General features: G+C 42.9%; 1 protein-coding gene and 1 long non-coding RNA gene across 2 annotated transcripts in view; one reads left to right on the top strand and one right to left on the bottom strand.

The window, feature by feature from the left end:
• USH2A (usherin) overlaps positions 1-21,636 on the top strand; it is a 1,013,951-nt gene that overhangs the window by 934,047 nt on the left and 58,268 nt on the right. The window contains exons 66-67 of the mRNA XM_055581875.1: positions 3,591-5,107; positions 8,220-8,541. Coding sequence (XP_055437850.1) covers positions 3,591-5,107; positions 8,220-8,541 — 1,839 coding nt within the window. The remainder of the gene's footprint in view (positions 1-3,590; positions 5,108-8,219; positions 8,542-21,636) is intronic.
• Positions 14,152-15,611, bottom strand: LOC129652842 (uncharacterized). Its single transcript, XR_008714809.1, has 2 exons — positions 15,440-15,611; positions 14,152-14,921 (listed from the first exon to the last, which is right to left on the bottom strand). It is a non-coding gene; the product is annotated as an uncharacterized LOC129652842 (long non-coding RNA).

Raw genomic sequence — 21,636 nt, 5'->3', positions numbered from 1 at the left:
GAAAGTGGGCTATAAGACCAGTGGTGTTTGGAGTCTATTAAGAATTCAGGGTGGAATTGACTGTGGGTTGAATCCCAGTGGAAGTTGTGAAGGCAGAGAAATGTGGGTGGATTGGGAGTGCATTGAGAAAGTAGAGATAATGATATTTGTTAATGGGCTAAATGTGACATGTGAAGAAAAAGGAATATTTCTGAATGACTTACAGATTTTGGTCTTGAGTCCATAACCAGAAAGGTAAGGCTGGAAGATGGGCAGGTCTAAGGAGACAAGCAGGCAGGTGGAGGTACAAGTCTAGAACTCTCTCAAGAGTGCTTCATGAAGATGTATATATTTGGAATTCATGAGCAGATGGGTAATGTTCAAACCCAAAGTCCTAGAGCAGATCAGCTATGGAGAGACTATAACTGGAGCTGAAGAGACCCTGGAATCAAGCCCAGGGGAATACAGAAATTTGGAGGTGAACAAAAATTTGGAGGTCAAGAGAAAGGAGAGGATCTGGCAAGGCAAGTGAGGGAGGAAAAATAGATGAGTGGGATATTCCAAAAGGGAAGAGAAAATGTGCCAAATGGCATAAAGAGATAAGTGAAAGAGGGCAGAGATAGGACCCTATATTTGGAAGCCAAAAGGTCATTGTGATCTTGACAAGAAAATCAAGTGGTAACATGGGAAACCTGATTGGGATGTTTTGAGGAAATAGGATAGCGACTCCTCAAAGAAGTGTAGATGGAAAGAAAAGCAGAGAAATGGAGCACGAGCCAGGGGACTATGGCGTCAAGAAATTTTCTTCAAAAATCAATGAAAGATACTAGAGTACATTTAAACACTAATGGAAGTAACTCAGTAGAGGGAGATAAACCAGTGATGCAAGAAATAATGAGAGTAATTGTGAGAGTGAAATCTATATGAAGGGGGGAGGCATGGGATCCAGGGCCCAGGTGGTCTTCAGTGGAGGCAGAAATACTTTATCTATAACAAAAGGAAGGGAGGCAAATAGTGTATGTCTAGATTTACACATATGGTGGTGATAATATATAATGGGAGAACATTCCTTTCTGACTGCCTCTAGTTTCCTCGAACATGTGGTCATGTCAACAACAGGACAGGTTGGCCATTAGTAGGGAAAGGAGAGACATGAAATAATCACTTTGGAAAATAAGAGAGTAAGCATATGGTTTTATAGTTGGTGATCACCTATTTAAAAGTTATAGTAATAAGTTTAAATGAGACCAGTCAATATGTTGTTCTTGTTGTTGTTCAGTCACTAAGTCATGTCCATTTCTTTGCCACCCCATGGACTGCAGCACACCAGGCTTCCCTGTCATTCACTGTCTCCCAGAGTTTGCTCAAACTCACGTCCATTGAATCGATGATGCCATCCAACCATCTCATCTTCTGTTGCCCCCTTCTCCTCCTGCCCTCAATCTTTGCCAGCATAATGGTATTTTCCAGTGAGATGGCTCTTCACATCAGGTGACCAAAGTATTGGAGCTTCAACTTGAGCACCAATCCTTCCAATGAATATTCAGGGATCCAGTCAATATATTTGACTGTTTTTGTCCAAACTCAGTTGGAAGCTAAGTTTGAGAGGGAGAAATGAATTTAACATTAATTAGAAATTTGCTTCAGATGGTGACTGCAGCCATGAAATTAAAAGACATTTGCTCCTTGGAAGAAAAGCTATGACCAATCTAAACAGCATATTGAAAAGCAGAGATATAACTTTGCCAACAAAGTTCCATCTAGTAAAAGCTATGGTTTTTCCAGTAGTCATATATGGCTGTGAGAGTTGGACCATAAAGAAAGCTGAGTGCCGAAGAATTGTTGCTTTTGAACTGTGGGGCTGGAGAAGACTCTTGAGAGTCCCTTGGACTGCAAGCAGATCCAACCAGTCCATCCTAAAGGAAATCAGTCCTGAATATTCATTGGAAGGGCTGATGCTGAAGCTGAAACTCCAATACTTTGGCCACCTGATGTGAAGAACTGACTCACTGAAAAGACTGTGATGCTGGGAAAGATTGAAGGTAAGAGGAGAAGGGGATGACAGAGGATGAGTGGTTGGATGGCATCACTGACTCAATGGACATGAGTCTGAGCAAACTCTGGGAGCTGGTGATGGACAGGGAAGCCTGGTGTGCTGCAGTCTGTGGGGTTGCAAAGAGTTGGACACAACTGAATGACTGAACTGAACTGAGAAATTTGCCAGGTGAATATGGGGTGTGAGAATATTGAGGGGACAGAGAATCATTGAGGCTTTCAAATCGATTATGTAATCTGAATTCCCTTCAGAAAATACTCTATACCTCTTCCCTCAGGGGTATAGATTATGTAATTGAATATGGGGTGTGAGAATATTGAGGGGACAGAGAATCATTGAGGCTTTCAAATTGATTATGTAATCTGAATTCCCTTCAGAAAATACTCTATACCTCTTCCTTCAGGAGGGTGATTTTGCCTTGAGACCCCCAACAAGAAAATCACATCAAAATACAATAGTCCAACAAGAAGAAGATTTCCAAGTCTAGGTTCTTTAATCTTAAATAAAGTTAAAATACATCAACAACCCAGTCTAAGTCAAGCAACAAGTTAGGTTGCTTCTCCTCTTCCCCAAAGAACAATGAGTAGTATATGTTGGAAACGTGCTCTACATTTGTGTAATGAGTTTTAAGATGGTTTTCCCCAGAAAAAAAGTATATTTTGCTCCAAAGTAGCCACCAATTTTTCCATAACTGGTGAGAGAAAATAGGGTGGTTTTTTCCATTCCTTGTCTCCTCGTATCTATGTTTTTATACACATGTATAAGGCAATGGCAACCCACTCCAGTGCTCTTGCCTGGAAAATCCCATGGATGGAGGAGCCTGGTGGGCTGCAGTCCATGGGGTTGCAAAGAGTCAGACACTACTGAGCGACTTCCCTTTCACTTTTCACTTTCACGCATTGGAGAAGGAAATGGCAACCCACTCCAGTGTTCTTGCCTGGAGAATTCCAGGGACAGGGGAGCCTGGTGGGCTGCCAACTATGGGGTTGCACAGAGTCGGACACGACTGAAGTGACTTAGCAGTTATAACATATATGTGTACCTCGGCACATACATGTGTGCCTATACACAGACACATTGATGTATTTTCTGCCATGGCACTCTAGTACCAATGATTAAGCATTATAATCCATTTTCCAATAAATATTGTAGGAGATAGACAATGTGGATATGCCCTATTAGCCTACTCGGGATGAAATCAGAAGCACTTAATATTTATAAAATAGTGAATTGGAATACTAATCCCCACTTCTAAAAAAAATAAAAATAGGAGGAAACCCCATGAGCACTCTTTAAGTCAAAGAATCAGGTTCAGTAACTCTTAGCTTTTAGATACATGCTTATATGACACACACAGTCAGACACAACTGAGCTGACTGACTACATGACACCCAACTTAATAAAAAAAGGAGAGCAAAGATCCCATTCCTCAAATTAATATCAGAATGCTTCTTCTGGGTTAGGGTCATCAAGATGAGGAATAGGAGAAAGAAGTTAAAAGTAACAAAATAATGACACCAAGAAACCGTATGCTTTATTTTCCATCTCCCTGCAGACATACAATGTCTTCAGTGAGGACGTCCTGGAGTACACTGGCCTGAATCGTCAGTTTCTCTTCCGACGCTTGGACCCCTTCACACTCTACACCCTGACCCTGGAGGCCTGCACCAGGGCAGGCTGTGCACACTCAGCGCCCCAGCCTCTCTGGACGGAGGAAGCCGCCCCCCACTCTCAGCCAGCTCCTACCATCCAGTCAGTGGGCTCCACCAGTGTTGAGCTGAGCTGGTTGGAGCCCATTAAACCCAACGGAAAGATAATTCGCTATGAAGTGATTCGCAGATGCTTCGAGGGAAAAGCTTGGGGGAATCAGACAATCCAGGCTGATGAGAAAATTGTTTTCATAGAATCTAATACTGAGAGGAATACATTTATATATAATGACACAGGTCTGCAGCCATGGATGCAGTGTGAATACAAAGTCCACACTTGGAACTCAGCTGGCCACGCCTGCAGCTCTTGGAGTGGGGTGAGGACCAGGCAGGCACCTCCGGATGGCCTCTGTCCACTTGAGGTAGCCCAGGTATCTGTGAATCCCCCCAGAGTGCTGATTGCCTGGGTCCCTCCAGAGCAGCCTAATGGCATCATCCAGTCCTACAGGCTGCAGAGGAATGGAGTGCTCTATCCTTTCAGCTTTGATGCTGTGACTTTCAGTTACACAGATGAGAAGCTGCTCCCTTTCTCCACGTACAGCTATGGGGTCACAGCCTGCACCAGTGGGGGCTGCTCTGCCAGCACGACCACCAGCATCACAACCCTTGAGGCTGCCCCTGCAGGGGTCCACCCTCCAGCTCTGAGGACCATCAGCGCCACTCAGATAAATGTATCTTGGTCCCCGCCATCGATTCAGAATGGAGAGATCACTCAATATTTACTCAGGTTGGATGGTAAAGAGTATCTCGCCGGGCAGAACCTGACTCTGTTGGTTTCCCACCTGCAGCCTTATACGCAGTATAATTTCTCCCTGGTGGCGTGTACCAAGGGAGGCTGCACAGAGAGCGTGCCAGAGTCTGCCTGGACAATGGAGGCCCCACCACAGAACATGGACCCTCCAAAACTGCAAGTTACGGGCTCAGAATCCATAGAAATCACCTGGAAACTGCCCAGAATCCCAAATGGCCAGATCAGAAGCTATGAGCTGAGGAGGGATGGAACAATTGTGTACACTGGCCTGGAAACTCGGTATCATGACTTTACTCTCACCCCAGGTGTGGAGTACGGCTATACGGTGATGGCCAACAACAGTCAAGGGGGTGTTTTGAGTCCACTTGTCAAAGATCGAACCAGCCCCTCAGCGCCTTCAGGGATGGAACCTCCAAGATTGCTGGCCAAGGGCCCTCAGGAGATCTTCGTGACCTGGGACCCTCCAGTAAGGACAAATGGTCATATTGTCAACTATACCCTCTTTATCCGTGAGCTGTTTGAAAGAGAAACAAAAATCATACACATAAACACAACTCATAATTCCTTTGGTCCACATTCGTTCACAGTAAACCAGCTGAAACCATTTCACAGGTAAGTAACTGACTCTGGGTTTACTGAGAACAAGCCACTGTCTCTTTCTATTACATGAACCCTTGGTCAGTTCCAATGAAGACCAAGAGCAAAATGTGTGATGCCCTCCAACCCCTCATCCATTTAACCATCCAAGTAGACTAACCACATCCTTATCCAGCCCAAAGCTGCTTGCATAACTTCTGGAGAGCAAAAGTCTTGCAGATGACATTTTGAGAGTCAGCTGTTTAGAAATGTCTGCAACTCATCACAATGTCTGGAACCCAGTAGCGGAGAGATGCCATCACTTCCCTGAGTCTGGTCCACCCTGGAAACAGGCCAGCCCCTGGGCAGTTCTAAGAACACCAGTGGGGTTATCTGACCTAGGCTCTGAGGAAAAGGAGGTATTATTTTAAACAATAAAACAAGTAGCAGGCAATGAGAGCTGTTGCCAGCCAGGGTTGGACTGATCCAAAATTTGTTCTGGAGAGAGCACTCCTTATTGAATCCAACACATCTTCCAGGAATGATGAGGCTCCTCTTACTATTTCTGAAGCTCCTTAGGATCCCCTCAGCTCTGATCCCATAGTTTCTTGGGACAGTGCCACTTTGCCAGCTCACGTTTTGTCAGTGGTCCCCTCTGGGCTCTCTGATGAGCACAGCTGTGTGTTGCTTTCCACACAAAGGAATCTGACCACTGGTGCTCTTCCCATAGCTTAAAGAATTGCTTGACTTTTTTTCACATCATATTTTAGGTAACATGAATCCCCAGCAAGAAGAGTAATAAAAAACATTTTATGCTTAAAATTTAGTAAAATGAACAGAACCACTTAAAAAAATTAAAGGCTAGAAAAGTGTTGATTTCCAACTACTATTCGTAAAATTCAGCTATTATTATAATCTACTGATATGCAGATTAGATCTCTCCTACAATTATCTCTGATATATAGTGCTGTTGAAATGAAACATTTGCAGTCCTGTGCATCTCCTCATGACAATTACTTAGGGTCACATTAAATATTAAACAGTAATTAAAACTTCCACAGGTATCTTTCGTAGCTAATCCGCATGCTGTGTGAGCTGGCTTTCATCTTACTCTGATGCAGGGTATGAAAAGGGTGCATAGCTGCAGAACTGTACATTTTATCCTGGCGTCCTCTTTACATGACTGGTACCTGCACATTTTAAAGATCATATCAATTTGCTCCCCTTTGAAACTCTTACTAATAAATATTTCTAAGAGAAAAGAAAGTTTCCAGATGTGAGAAGGGTACTTTTCCCAGCCTGAAAAAAGAATATCTTATTTTTCTGAGACACTTAGGCATTTAAGACAATGAGAGATGTCCCTTGACTGTCCACTGTGTAACTGAAGATGTAAGTGACATAAATGACTTAAAATATCAGTGGAATATTACTCAGCCCTAAACAAAAAATGTAGTCATTTGCAATAATATGGGTAGACCTGGAGGGTATTACCTTTAGTTGAAATAAGGCACACAGAGGAAGACAAATGTTGTATGTACTCACTTACACGTGGAATCTGAAAAAACAAGCGAACAAATGTAACAAACCAGAAATAAGAGAGCAAACTAGTGTTTCCAATGAGGAGGGGGTTAAGGGATGGGCAAGATAGATGAAGGGGGTATTATACTACTAGGTATAAAATAAAGAAGCTAAATGGATGTAATGAACAATGCAGGGAATGTTGCCAATATTTTATAATAATAGAATGTAAACAGTAAAAACATCAAATCATACACCAAAAATAAAAGCAAAATATCACTTCTATATGAAGTTGGGATTTATGTCATTCGGGATTTTCCCAGCAGATTAACATTTACTGAATAGTAAATGTTAGGGCACACTGCAAATTAGTGTGCCCTCCTTGGGGTACCCCCAGCTGGTCAGTAGGAAGAAGGATCCTAGGAATACTCTAAGAAGCGGAAAGAATCGGACCCAGAATTTTTTAATCCCCACAGATAATCCAGAAAGCAAATATTTCATATGTGAGAAATCAAAACTAATTCTCAGAATCACTTAGAAGTCTGATGCGCTATTCACAGCTGTGATTTGTTCACCAGTAAACTGGCAGCCCGTCATGGTGGAGATGGGCATGGGAGGAGAGGAAGGGAGGGGGAGCAGAAAAGGGAAGCAAGAGATTCCCCAAAGGGAGAGAAAACTGTAATTAAGAAGAGGGGAGGGGAACAGAAAGAGCAAGAAAGTGAACAGAAGGCGAGGATTGTCTGGAGGAGGTAAAGCAGGAAATAGAAGAGGGAATGGCCAGAAGCTAAAATAAATAAAGGGAGAAAGGAAGGTGGCTGGGGCTTGAGGGGAAATTAGGGGTGTCATAAAGTCTGCTGGGCATGGAAAAAAGGGGGAAAGCACTTATTTGCAACCGCAGGCACTTAACACTAACAAAAGCCCGTTTTGTTGAAAGGGAAAAGTCCCTGGTATGTAAATAGACCTTTCCCAGTGGCAGGAGACCAGCTCTGAGGCAAAACATAATTGATTGGTTGAGTTTAACTAGATGGTGATAAGGTGTCTCTGTGATTGATAATCTGGTGTGTAGCTGGGTTAACTTTGGCCCCAAAAGGTCTCTGTGTGGTGTAAGGGAGCCTGTTCTAAGATGTTGGGTATCAGGTGAGGGGATTTATTACCACGGAGACCTTTACTCCATGACGTTCTTTCCTGACCTGAATTGTTCCTGGGGAATCATTTAGCTCCAACTGCAAAGGGAGGAGGAGCCCAGGGTTGCTGAAAATGTGTTCAAATTCCCCAGATCTGTGTTCTTCCTCCCTGTAGTAAGTAATTCTACAGAGTACCAGAATTTTCCTGAAAAGTATCTTGAAAGTGTATTGATTCTGTGCATTCCTGTTTAGGGAAGAATTGTGCCCACGCTTTCCAGACAGGTGAGGATCTTTGCTTTAGTTTGGAAAGCCAAGAGGCTTGAAAATGCTCTAAAATTTCCATAGAAACATGACTTTGTTGACTTTGAAAAGGGCTTATTATAGATAAGGATAAATATAAAGGTATCTGTCTCCCCTCCCCCCAGAAAACACTTGGTCTTTTAAAGATTCTTCCCATGAAAGTAGATTTTGCCAATAATGGGTCATTTCTGCCTTGTGTCCTGAAGGTATGAAGTTCGAATCCAAGCCTGCACCAGGCTGGGCTGTGTGTCAAGTGACTGGACGTCCATCGAGACCCTGGAGGTGGCACCTCAGCAGCAACCCCCTCCCCATCTAGAGGTGCAGATGGCTCCAGGGGGGTTCCAGCCCACCGTTTCCCTTCTGTGGACAGGACCCCTCCAACCAAATGGGAAAGTATTATATTATGAATTGTACAGAAGACAAATAGCAGCTCAGCCTGAAAAGTCAAAACCAGTGCTAGCCTATAATGGAAGCTCAAGCTCTTTTATGGATGTTGAACTCCTGCCTTTTACAGAGTATGAATACCAGGTAAGAAGCGGGTGTTATCAACTCACTCTCAGATGACGGGCACACATCAGTGCCTACTTGAAGAATTGCTTGCTGTCTAAAAAGCCACTTAAAGAAACATGGGGCTTAAGGAGTTAATAATATTCTTTTTAAAAAAAAACTTAAGCAGTAAATGGGGCTTCCCTGGTGGCTCAGATGGTAAAGCATCTGCCTGCAATGTGGGAGACCCAGGTTCGATTCCTGGGTTGGGAAGATCCTCTGGAGAAGGAATGGCAATCCACTCCAGCACTCTTGCCTGGAAAATCCCATGGACAGAGGAGCCTGATAGGCTACAGTCCATGGGGTTGCAAAGAGTCGGACACGACTGAGCGACTTCACTAAGCAGTAAATGAGGGAGGAAAAGGCATATTCATTTGCCTTCTTCATTTTCTTGATTCTTGATCCATGTGATACATGCTTGTTATTCCCAGGTAGATTTCAGGTGAAGTATTAGCATTTCTTATTAATGACGTGGTTTCTATCATTAAGCTTCCTTCTGTCAGTGTTGCCTTGGCTGCAAATACTCCTTGTGAAAAGATCACTTTGAAGATAACTCATGAATTGTAAAGAGAGAAAATAAAATCTAATGAGCAAGTGTCTCCAGCCCCTGTGCTGAGAAAAGTCTAGTGGAAACAACTAATCTGGGCATGAGAATGAAATAAATTTTGTAGGAGCACAGCCTAAAAAAAGAGGACTTTGCATACCCCTAAAAAGCCAGGCGGAGAAGGCAATGGTACCCCATTCCAGTACTCTTGCCTGAAGAGCCCCATGGACAGAGAAGCCTGGTAGGCTGCAGTCCATTGGGTTGCTGAGGGTCAGACACAACTGAACGACTTCACTTTCACTTTTCACTTTCATGCACTGGAGAAGGAAATGGCAACCCACTCCAGTGTTCTTGCCTGGAGAATCCCAGGGACGGGGGAGCCTAGTGGGCTGCTGTCTACGGGGTCGCATGGAGTTGGACACGACTGAAGTGACTTAGCAGCAGCAAAAAGCCAGGAATGAAGAATACTCTGAAGGTATTTTGAAATCAATAGAAGACTTCCCTTAGGTTTGTTTTGTTTGCCGTCAGAGTGCATTTGCAGTTTTCTTGTAACAAGCAGCCCCAGTTCCTGTGCAGGAGTGACTCCCCACTCGTGCTCAGGCTTCAGGCTTGGTGGCAGTGTCAATCAACATGTCAGGCTGTCATGTAGCCAAGTGGTGGGCACCTGAGTCATATTCAGCCCCTCAGACTTGCCTGGGGCTTGATCTTCAGCAAAGTGATTCAGAATTTTAAAAGGTGGAACTAACTCAAGGTAAAATATCTCTAATTTCAATCCAAAAGCTTTTCTTATCCTTGCCATTTCCAAGCCTGGTTCCTCAACTGTTCTTTTAATTACACATCCCTTGGTATCTGAGGGTGGGGTTGGCTCCAGGAAACCTACAGATACCAAAATCTGTATAAATTGGCATAGTATTTGCATATAACCTACACACAGCCTCTTCAGTTTAATTCATCTCTAGATTATTTATAATACCTAATACAATGAAAGTGCCACATAAATAGGTGTAAATACAGTATAAACACTATGTAAATAGCTGCAGGCACCTGGCAAATTCAAGATTTATTTTTTGGAGTTTTTGTCAATTTTTTTAAATTGAATCCATGGATACAGAAGTCATGAATAAGGAGAGCTGACTGTGCTCCCAATAAACTCCCTTTTGCTTAGGTCAGAATCAGCTTCTCTTGCTTACAGTTTCAAAGGAAGCTTGCTGAATGATGCAAGCACTATGTGCCAGGCAGAAGACCAAGTACAATTTTCTAAAAGAGGAAACTGAGCCTCTTAGGAAACTAAGCCAAGAGCTTACCATAACCAGAAATAACAAAACCACAAAGTCAGCAGGAATATGGTGAGGAAATCAATGGGGACAATGACCAGAGGTAACATTTTAAGTGTCAAAGGAATATGTTTTAGGCCTATAATATATGGGACAAATTTCCCAGTGAAGTTAGTAAGAATTGAGACTATAAATTCATTTTTGAATGGTTTGGAGATGTACACAGATAGAAATCCATAACCGCTTGTTTGTAATCCCAAATCTAAAAATGTCTTAAAAACAAGATTTTATCTAGGTTTGGCACAACTCATTTAGCAGCAAAATCCATTCTAAACAAACCTGAAGCTATTTATAGCATTCATTTATCCAATTTAAAGTGAATATTTATGTATTTTACCTCAGAAACATTATGTTTTATTACAAGAGCATTCTGGGGCCATTGCAAAATATACAGTGTGTGCATGTTAATAACTCCAAAACTTACAGAACAGGTATTTAAAAACACATCAGTTCCCAAGAGTTTATGGTAAGGATTGTGACTTATGTCATGGAGAAACAAAATACCCATTGATGCCACAGTTAGTAACAGAATTTGGTTAGAAACAGCTAGAACCTATGTAGCCATCTTTTTGTGCTTTATCATTATCTTTACAGGAAAGTGTCAAGTTATCAGAGACTCTCTGTCAATTATCTAGCCTGCTTTATGAATAAAACTACACCTTTGTAAGAGAACTGGATGGAATCAGCATAAGATATTGATATTTGGCCTCTCTTTAGACAAAGCTAAGTGATCCGTGGATACTAAAAGCACACCAGTGATTATAGCTTCTTTGACATCAAGTGTCATTGAGTTAAATAATTGGCTGCATCATCTGTAAAGTCTTATCTAAATTTTCTAAGGAATGGTAAACCCCAAGCGTGTGCCTTAACTCTGTCAGTTTTCTCACTGTTGGAGGATGGAGGGAATGAAATGTGCTCACTGAACTGAGAAGGTATCTTGAGACCAAAAAATGAAACAGGCTTCTCCACAGAATCAGTGGATCAATTTATTATATTTACAGGCTCAGCTGGTAAAGAATCTGCCTGCAATGTGGGAGACCTGGGTTCGATCCCCAGGTTGGGAAGATCCCCTGGAGGAGGGAAAGGCTACCCACTCCAGCATTCTGGCCTGGAGAATTCCATGGACTGTATAGTCCATGGGGTCTCAAAGAGTTGGACACGACTGAGTGACTTTCACTCACTCACTCACTCGTGGCATATTCGGGCTTCCCTGATAGCTCAGTTGGTAAAGAATTCACCTGCGATGCAGAAGACCTGGTTCAATTCCTGGGTCAGGAATATCCACAGGAGAAGGGATAGGCTACCCACTCCAGTATTCTCAGGCTTCCCTTGTGGCTCACCTGGTAAAGAATCTGCCTGCAATGTGGGAGACCTGGGTTTGATCCTTGGGTTTGGAAGATCCCCTGGAGAAGGGAAAGGCTACCCACTCCAGTATTCTGGCCTGGAGAATTCCATGGACTGTATAGTCCATGGGGTCACAAAGAGTTGGACATGACTGAATGACTTTCACAGGTTGGGATTGGGCAGGCAAAGACCCAGAAGCATTGGCAGCTGTACTGTGTATCATGAAGGGACCACTGGGACAATTTTATAGTTAACCTTAGGTAGGGGATACATGCTGAGAAACAGGATGTGCATTTCTAAGTCAGGGTTTATGAATGGGTAACTAGTTTTGTTACCTATTAGAATATTCATTGGAAGGACTGATGAAGCTGAAACTCCAAAAATTTGGCCACCTGATGTGAAGAACTGACTCATAAGAAAAGACCCTGATGCTGGGAAGAATTGAAGGCAGGAGGAGAAGGGGATGACAGAGGATGAGATGGTTGGATGGCATCACAGACTTGATGGATATGAGTATGGGCAACCTCTGGAAGTTGGTGATGGACAGGGAAGCCTGGTGTGCTGCAATCCATGGGGTTGCAAAGAGTCAGACATGACTGAGTAAACTGAACTGAACTAGTTCTGTGAGAACTGGGAATATGTCAGCAAAGGTCTTTATCATTGTTTGGAGAGTAACAGAACACAGAGGCCTCCTGGTCCTAATGATTATTAAACAATATATTAAGTACAAGCCCTTGATGACAGAGAAGTGATTCACTGCACAGTACAGTCCTGGGTAGGGTCAGTGGAAGGACAGGAAAAAAAATGTATGAGCCCAATATGGTGTCAATGATGCTAACAGGCATATACTCACCAGGAGCTAAGAATAACCAGGTACCAAGGGACCCACATTTTAGAGGAGAGATGAGTTAAGAACCTCAGGCTATGCTGTCTATTATGTAACTGTTACTACCAGCCCTGTGTCATGTTCTTCCTCCATATTCACTTCACCCAAATACAATTATTTAATTTGATTTTCATTTGATTTCTAATTTGTATTTACTAGCTCATCCCATGTTATATAGAAAGCAGGAGAAAAAAATCTAGCCTATCAGGCCCAAAACCCAGTTCTTACAAGAAATATTTTGAAAAATATAGATTAAATGCCAAAATAAATAAACTAAAATATTGGATTTATTTAGCCTGTGCAAATGCTGAGTCTTTATAGATCCTGAGTTATCTTACAGAAGTCATTTAGGAAGTAATGTACTAAAAGAATTGATTTCCCTTTAACAAAGAACATTTTGTCTTTGAGATGAATTTGAATTGTTCTCAAACCTATCTAAGGGTTACTTTTCTGCAAGTTGCTTTTTAGAAAGCACCTTTATTGTCCTAAAATCATCAGTTTACCCACCATGCCAGTGATTTGACTGACCCTCCTATAGAGGATTGTGTTTTGAGATAATCCATATATTTGTAGGAAATGAAAACAGAGAACTTAGAAACTGCCCAGAGATAGAAACCTCTTCCATCAGAAGCATGGTAATGATCTGTGGTTGGGTAGGTGGCCATCTACCTGGTGTGCCTAGTGGGTATCAGATGGCAGATGGCCCCCTATTATTGTATTCATACCTGGTTTTGAGTTAAATCATTGATGGCAGCTTCAAAAATTTAGTTATGTGGGAAGAAGAAGACAGTATTCCCTATGTTATCACATAGAGGGGTCCTGCTACTTGCCACTTACAAACTCAATTACATACTCACAAATGTCAGTAGAATGGAAAGATGCCTTTAATCAACAATGTAGCTGTATACCTCTGATTGAGACCTGAATCCAGTCTTTTAACTGATATCGTACCTGGTCTCAGGTTCTTAATGTCTCATTGCAGAAAGAATTCAGAGAGACAAAGTGACAGGTAAGAGTAGATTTATTTAAAGAGAAATACTCCACAGACTGTGGTCCATCTCAGAAAGTGAGAGACCTTGAAGTATGATGTGGTTAATTTTTATGGGCTGGGTAATTTCATAGGCTAATGAGTGGGGGGAATATTCTAGCTATTTTGGGGAAGGGGATGGGGATTTCCAGGAATTGGGAATCCTACTTTTTAACCTTTGTGGTCTGTTTTGGATCTGTCATGACATCTGTGGATGTGTCATTTAGCTTGCTGACATGTTACAGTGAGCATTTAATGAGACTGAAGTTGCACTGGAAGTTAAATCTTCTGCCATCTTGTACCTTGCTTGTTCTAAACAGTTTTTTTTTTTTTTCATGTCCTAGCATAGTGTTGTTCTTTTAAATGTTGTGCCCTGCCCCCTTCCCTTTTATTTCAAGGATAGCAGCAATCTGGAAAGATGGTAGATTTAGCATCCCCAAAAAACTGTCTCAGAAGATTCTGTTCAGTCATGAAAGCTTTTAATGTCAGATAATCATTGACACACAGGATCAGAGTCATTGTCCCCTGCTGTGAGCAGGCTTGTGATCGTCCTCTAGATCTTATCTTGTTCACACAGTCTGATCACACAGTTTGTTCAGGAGATTACTGAAGGGGAAGCTAGGGGAGAGACCTGGTCATCTGTTAATTACTTAGTCTTCATTTCTATTTCTTTGATCTAAGGAAGGAACCAACAAGTTAGGCCAGGTATTGAGTGATCAAAAGATGTGAAAGATGTGCCTGGCTGGAGTGGAGTAGAACATGGGAGTGCTTGCTTTAAAAGTTAGTTACAATATACCTTTGCTAAAATAAGAAAAGCAGCTTCCTGCGGAGGGTGGTTTCCTGCAAAGAGCTGCTGACAAATCCCCACTTGTCAGAGCATCAGTCCATTTCTGTGGGATTAGGGGTGAAGTTCTATCTTCTGTGATTTCTTCATGCTGATACAGGGCACTGTATTCTCAGAGTGGAAGATGTCAGCATGGGTCTAGAGCATCTCTTTGCTGACTGTTTCCGTTGCCCCCTTACACATACAGACAGAGCAAGCTACAATTATTATGATACCTACAGAGATATAGAGTAGTAATGTTAATGCCATCCCCTTGAGACCAGTTCTTGGAATTGTGCTAGCCACAGCTTCAGTACTGCTCAAGATGGAGCAGCTTCTATCATAGCTCCAGTCAGATCATCACGCAGTTAGCTTTCTTCTTCCCGGGACTGTTGTAAGAATATCTGTAAAACAAGTCAGAAACATGCATCAGACTCTGAGTCTATGACTCTATTGTCCTAATCATTTACTGTTAGGTTTGGTACTTGGATGGGAGGAGGCTCTGCAGGGCTTTGCTCCAGTCCACCTCATCTATATTAATTCTTCGACCTGATGACCAATGATAGACCTCTGGGCAAGAGAATAGTGCATGGATAAATTCTGATAAACAGGAGGGTCAAAAAGTATCTGGAGTAAGAGATTCTTACTGAGAGGAGAATCATTTGCTACAGAAGATTTGGGAGGCAAAATGGTCACCTCATGATGACTCATGCAGCCAATTTGGGAAGTAGCATGTTTGAAGCAGGCAAAAGCTGTGTGCCTTTACAAGCATTTCCAAAGTTTTCAGTAATACCTCAAAATTGGATACCCTAAAGGTAGTAGACTCAGGATTTATAGTACAAAAGGATTGCCTAAAGAGTGCATTCAGAGTGCAAATACCCAGGGGTGGGGGGCAGAGATCCCCAGAAATCTGCATTTTTACCCAGCAGCTTAGATGGTCCACATCCTCTCTTTTTTGAGAAATACTGCCCCGGAGGGTACAGAGATGTTGCTATGCTACTTAAGCTCGATTTTCAGGTGCTGATTTCTTAAATCAGTGGTTCTCATCCCTGACTGCACATTAAAATCACCTGGGGAACTTTAACAACATTCCGGTTGCTAAGGCCCCATCCCCCTGTAGTTCTAATTCTGGGGTGGGTCCAGGCATCAGTGCATTTCAAAAGGTCCCCAGGTGACTCTAATGTACAACCAGGGTTGAGAATTATAGTCCTAAAGCATCGTAAACTGATTGCCTAAGTAAGTGAACCCAGCTCCCCAGAAGTGCCTAATTTACATGATGATAATTGATGGCCAGCCTATTTACCTTGGTCTGTCCATGACTTTCCTGAATCAGAGTTCTCTTTATTGTTTTGGTATTAAGCTGGAAAGAGGAACAGAATATATAACCTGCTAAAGCTCATGTTTTCAATTAATCAAATAATTTCATTTGCGCTTCCTCTTGGATACCTGGGCGTGTATCTACTTTTATGGTTATGGTTGATATTTCATTTTGTTTTGTTTCTCATTTGGGAGGCCTGGATTTTGGTGAGAAGAGTTAACACTGATCGTCATTGAAAATGGGAATTTTCTAGTTTGATTCATTTCAACACAGCTTCCAGATTGCTGGGTTTCATAAAACAAGTGACGATCTGAAATATAAATCCCAGAAATTTGGAATGTTTTGAAAAAAGATTTATTTATGGCTGCACTGGGTCTCTGTTGCTGTGTGAGGGCTTTCTCTAGTTGTGGCAAACAGAGGCTCCTCTTCGTTGCCGTGTGCAGACTTCTCGTTGCAGTGGCTTCTCTTGTTGCGGAGCATGGGCTCTAAGGCCTGCGGGCTCTAGGGTGTTGACTCAGTGGTTGTGGCACTTGGACTTAGTTGCTGTCTGGCATGTGGGATCCTCCCAGACCAGGGATGGAACCCGTGTCCCCTCCATCTTCCCCTCCATCAGCAAGCAGACTCTTAATGAGTAGACCACCAGGGAAACTCAGAAATTTGGAATTAAAAAATATATATATATTTCACAAGGATAAATGGGCTGACTTTGCTGAGTTGATGAAGTGCAGGTTCTCATCAAAGAATAAACATTTGTGAATTTCAGATACAATTTTGTTTACCAAAACCCAATTTTCAAACAACTCTGCAAATGTGTGAATCGTACATAAATGAGATGCCTCTTTGCTAAATGAAATTCTTCCAGTGCACAGACCTTTTCCTTAAATAGAGATTATAGGCTTGCTAGAGGATGAGATGGCTGGATGGCGTCACTGACTCCATGGACTTGAGTCTGAGTAAACTCCGGGAGTTTGTGATGAACAGGGAGGCCTGGCATGCTGCGATTCATGGGGTCACAAAGAGTCAGACACGACTGAGCGACTGAACTGAACTGATGCTACAAAATACTTACACATCTGGTAGGAATTTTTTTTTTTTTTTTCACAGACAATACTCCTTTCTATCATCAATGCTTTCAAAATTGGGATGTACAAATATATATGATATAAAAGCTCCACAGATTCTATGTGGGGAAGTTCTTAATTGTTCAGCAAGCAAATTAAGATAGCAGTCTCTCCACAGGCTTCAGAGAGGGACCTGGGCGTGTATCTACTTTTATAAGAAGCCTCAGCTTTGGCCTGCGGGGAGAGAGCTGAGGCCAGTGAGTGGTTCTCAGTAATTGCACCTTCATATTCATACACCCACTTAAGGGCACGATGACTCATCATGGATTTACGAGGGCTGTCATGGCTCCCCTTTCATTGAATCCTGCTGTCAGTGACTTAATTCGCTTTCCTGAAACTTCCCGACTTTGACAGATTTTTTTTGATAAGCACCCACACACACGCAGGGTCTCTGAAGGCTTCTGGGGCTTCGTGACTGGATGACTGAGACACGGCAAGTCAGCCTTGGAGGAAATCCCATGTGTGACTCACTGGTGTGAGGGTCTAATCTCCGAGCCGCCCAGAGCGGCAGTCTGCTACTTACTAACAGACCGACGCTGCCCCCAAACAGTTCTGTCTGAGGATTTATGCAGGAGAGGCTGGGAGGAATGGCTATAGGGGAGATGTACTGGGGGTTCCTACTGTTCCTGCCCCAAGCGGCTATGTGACGACTCCAGGAGGGGACAGTGGAGGCCTTCTCTGCACCAGCCCCCACGGAAGCTTCCCACAGTGTGGGCGACAAGCTATCAACAGAAGGGAGAAGCAGAAAGGATGGCAGGTTTTAGTTCTTTATCCCTATGTCTGGATCCTTGAGCAAATTAATTTCCTTCAGCCTTTCTTCACCTGGAAGTAGCAGCTCTTTCCAGTTCTAGATTCTGGGGCCCTAAGTGGGGGGTCATCTCCAAGCACACGCTTTTAAAAATTCTCATCAAGGACTTCTGTGGCAGTCCAGTGGTTAAGATTCCGTATTTCCACTGCAGAGGGCATAGGTTCTTTCCCTGGTCGGGGAAATAAGATCCCACGTGCCTCTCAGTGTGCCCAAACAACAACAAAATTAAAAATTCCCATGAATTGTTAGCTTCTCTTGATTGGCCTTGGTCATCTATAATTTGAAAACCTCACAGAATACATGCTGACCCTAAGCAACTTGATTTTCTAATAGTATTTAGGTGTAAGTTGTATCAAAGCATGTGCATGTATAAACAGCAAGGTCCTGCCGTACAGCACAGGGAGCTAGATTCAGTTCCCCTGTGGTAAACCATCATGAAAAAGAATATGAAAAGGAATACATGTATGTATAAGTGAGTCACTTTGCTGTATAGCCGAAATTAGCACAACATTGGAAATCAACTATAATTCAATACAATTTTTTAAAAAATTCAGTGAGGCTATGAGACCAGCTCATATACTAATAGTCATGTCATTGTGCTTAGTCGCTCAGTCATGTCTGACTCTTTTTGACCCCGTGGACTGCAGCCCTCCAGGCTCCTCTGTCCATGGGGATTCTCCAGGCAAGAATACTAGAGTGGGTTCCCATGCCCTCCTCCAGGGGAACTTCCCAACCCAGGGATTGAACCCAGGTCTCCCACATTGCAGGTGGATTCTTTACCATCTGAGTTACCAGGGAAGCCCAAGAATACTGGAGTGGGTAGCCTATCCCTTCTCCAGGGGATCTTCCTGACCCAGGAATCGAACTGGAGTCTCCTGCATTGCAGACAGATTCTTTACCAGCTGAGCTACCAGGGAAGCCCAGTCATATCACCACCAAAATGGATATATGGGAAGATCAGTAGCAATGTTTCTGAAACCTAGTTTATTTACTAGTAGATTTATCGAATGAATTAGAAGTATATTGTAAAATATAAGTGGAAATACATAACAAACCTAATTTATTTAGTTCACTAAATAAGAGTCCCACGTAGGTCCTTGAGAAAATTTACATCATCCATATGGTATCATAACTATTTTGCTATAATTGGTAGAAAGCCAACGTTCCCTTAAATGGAAGACAATTGCTTCTGTTCACCTGTCTGGGAAAGGGACTAAAGACGTTCCTTGTAATCAAGGAAAAGGTACAAATGCTTTTCTGTCTCTCAAGAATCTCTCTCAAAATGCAGGACTTGTTGCTGTTAGATTCATCCCTTATCTCCTTTCTTTGCTTCAGATTGTCTTTATTTGGCTTCATTCCACACCAATCTCTCTCCAGGCATCAGAGAAAATTACTACCCCAGTGCTTCCTGACTCAAACCTTCTCTGTGTTTCGGTTTCCTTGTCTTTGAAATGTGGGTAGAAACACCACTGAACTCCTGGGCTTGCTTTGGGATTAAATGTGTTGATACATGAATGTGCTTAGGTCAGTACCTCATACATAGAAACTATTCACACAGAACAGTAATAACAGCTAGTATTATGATAACTGTCCCACCTCAGGGTGGAAATGATCTTGGGTGGCCTCGGCCTGCAGGGGCTTGAAGCAGGATTTCAGTTCCTGGCTAGAGATTGAAGTTGGCCCGTGGCAATGAGAGCTCTGAATCCCAGCCACTAGACTTCTGGGGACCAGTGGCCAGTGAAAAGGTCCTGGCCCATTTCTACACAGCTGTGTAGAAATGAATTTCCACATAGAAACAGAAAGTAGTGAAGCAAGTAATGTGTTTATTAGAAGGAAAAAAGAGTACAGTATGTGTGGATGGACACATGGGTAGGCTCAAAGAGAGAGAGTTGTGCCCCTTCTCTCTTTGGTTTGAATCACTTATGTGGGGCATTTCTTCTGGGTTTCCTTTGGCCAGTCATCTTGCTTTGCCTGCTTCTGAGTCTATTTGGTTTATTTCAGGGTCCTCCCATGCATACACCCACATCTTTTAGCCAAGATGCCTTCCAGACAAGAGGCCCATGGTAGTCAACATTACTTACTATGGGGTGATGCCCCCTCCCTTTTTGACCTCCAGGGAGCCTTTCTGTACATGTGTAGTCAGGAAGATCTCTTTGACTTCAAGAATGAGGAATATGTGGTCTTTTATCTCTAATCTGAGTAGAGCTCAACTTCCTCTTGGAAGAGACATCAACTGTTCAGTCTGGGGCCCATCTATCTCCTGCCTCAGTAAGGACTTCTCTCTCCCTCTATCTATAAGTCAATCAAGGGCAGGAATCTTTTTTTTTTTTTTAATTAATTAATTTTTGGCTCTGCTGGGTCTTCACTGCTGCACTGATTTTCTCCAGTTGCAAAAGGCAGGGGCTACTCTCTAGTTTTGGGTCACTGGCTTCCCATTGAAGTGGCTTCTTCTATTGCAGAGTACAGGCTCTAGGGCACGTGGACTTCAGTAGTGGCAATGCCCAGACTCTAGAGCTTAGGCCCAATAGTTGTGGTACATGGGCTCCTTGAAATGGGGGATTTTCCAGGATCAGGGATGGAACTCATGTTTCCTGCATTGGCAGGTGGTTTCTTTACCACTGAGCCAACAGAGAAGCCCCAGGACAGGACTCTTACTGACATACTAACACCTTGCACCTCCTTGTAAAGAAGAGAATGGAGAACTGTGATGGAACAGGCCTGGGCATGAGACCCCCTCCTCCACTCAGGGCTTCCTGGGTGGGAGATACCTTTAGCCAGAAACCAGAGCTGCCCCAGAACACTGAACACAGCAGCCCTGCTACTATAAAATAGTTAGAATCCTCATGTTCTCTCACAATCGATGCTCTCAACCATCCTATTCTTCCAGGTGAAAATGCTAAGTGAAAATCATGCAGGTTGAGCAAGATACTTAAGTTCTCATAGCCTCACTTGCTCACTAAAAAATGGGTGCATAATGAGAACCCAATTTTGTGTGTGGAGCAGGATGACTGCTGCATAGTAGAGCCACCTCCCCACTCTACCTTCATTGTTCAGTTACTGAGTCCTGCTCAACTCTGCCACCCCATGGGCTGCAGCACACCAGGCTCCTCTGTCCTCCACTGTCTCCCAGAGTTTGCTCAATTCAGGTCCATTGAGTTGATGATGCTAGCTAATCATCCCATTCTCTGCTGCCCATTTCCCTTTGCCTTCAATCTTTCCCAGCATCAGGGTCTTTCCCAGTGAACAGTATGAAGGATATGACACTGAAAGATGAGCCCTACAGGTTGGAAAGTGTCCAGTATGCTAGTGGGGAAGACCAGGGGGCAATTACTAATAACTCCAGAAAAATGAAGCAAGTGGGCCAAAGCAGAAACTATCCTCAGCGTCTCACTAAATAAAAGAAGGAGGTACTTCTTCCAAGAGGGAAAAGAGGCAGGTTAAGAAAACTCTTATGTCTCTCAACAGTCATTAATACAATGTTAGAAGGCAAACATCTCTAATTAAGAGCACAGTTGGTCCTGAAGATGCAATGCTCCTTTGATGAAAAGTTCAACCTTTCTTGTCCTTGCTACTCTCTTCCCAGGAAAGGAATAACATGTCCATGTTTGCACAGCTAAGATTCCCTCCAGCTCTGATAGTCTGATTCCACATTTCTGTGACTAGTGACATGCTTCAAATTGTTTATTTTCTTGTGCCATCCCTCTTAACTCATTCCTTTCCTAAGCATTTTTTTTTTATATTACATTTAGAGAAAATTCATTGAGCACCTTGTATGTTTGGCTTTGGACTTGCATTTAATTAAGTGTGAATCCCACTAACGTATTTCTGACCAGTGTGGAGGCTGATGTTTGGTTAGTTTCTCCCATGAGATG

This window comes from Bubalus kerabau, chromosome 5, assembly GCF_029407905.1.
Source record: "Bubalus kerabau isolate K-KA32 ecotype Philippines breed swamp buffalo chromosome 5, PCC_UOA_SB_1v2, whole genome shotgun sequence".
Lineage (NCBI taxonomy): Eukaryota > Metazoa > Chordata > Mammalia > Artiodactyla > Bovidae > Bubalus > Bubalus kerabau.
This window is presented reverse-complemented; position numbering and strand designations above follow the sequence as displayed.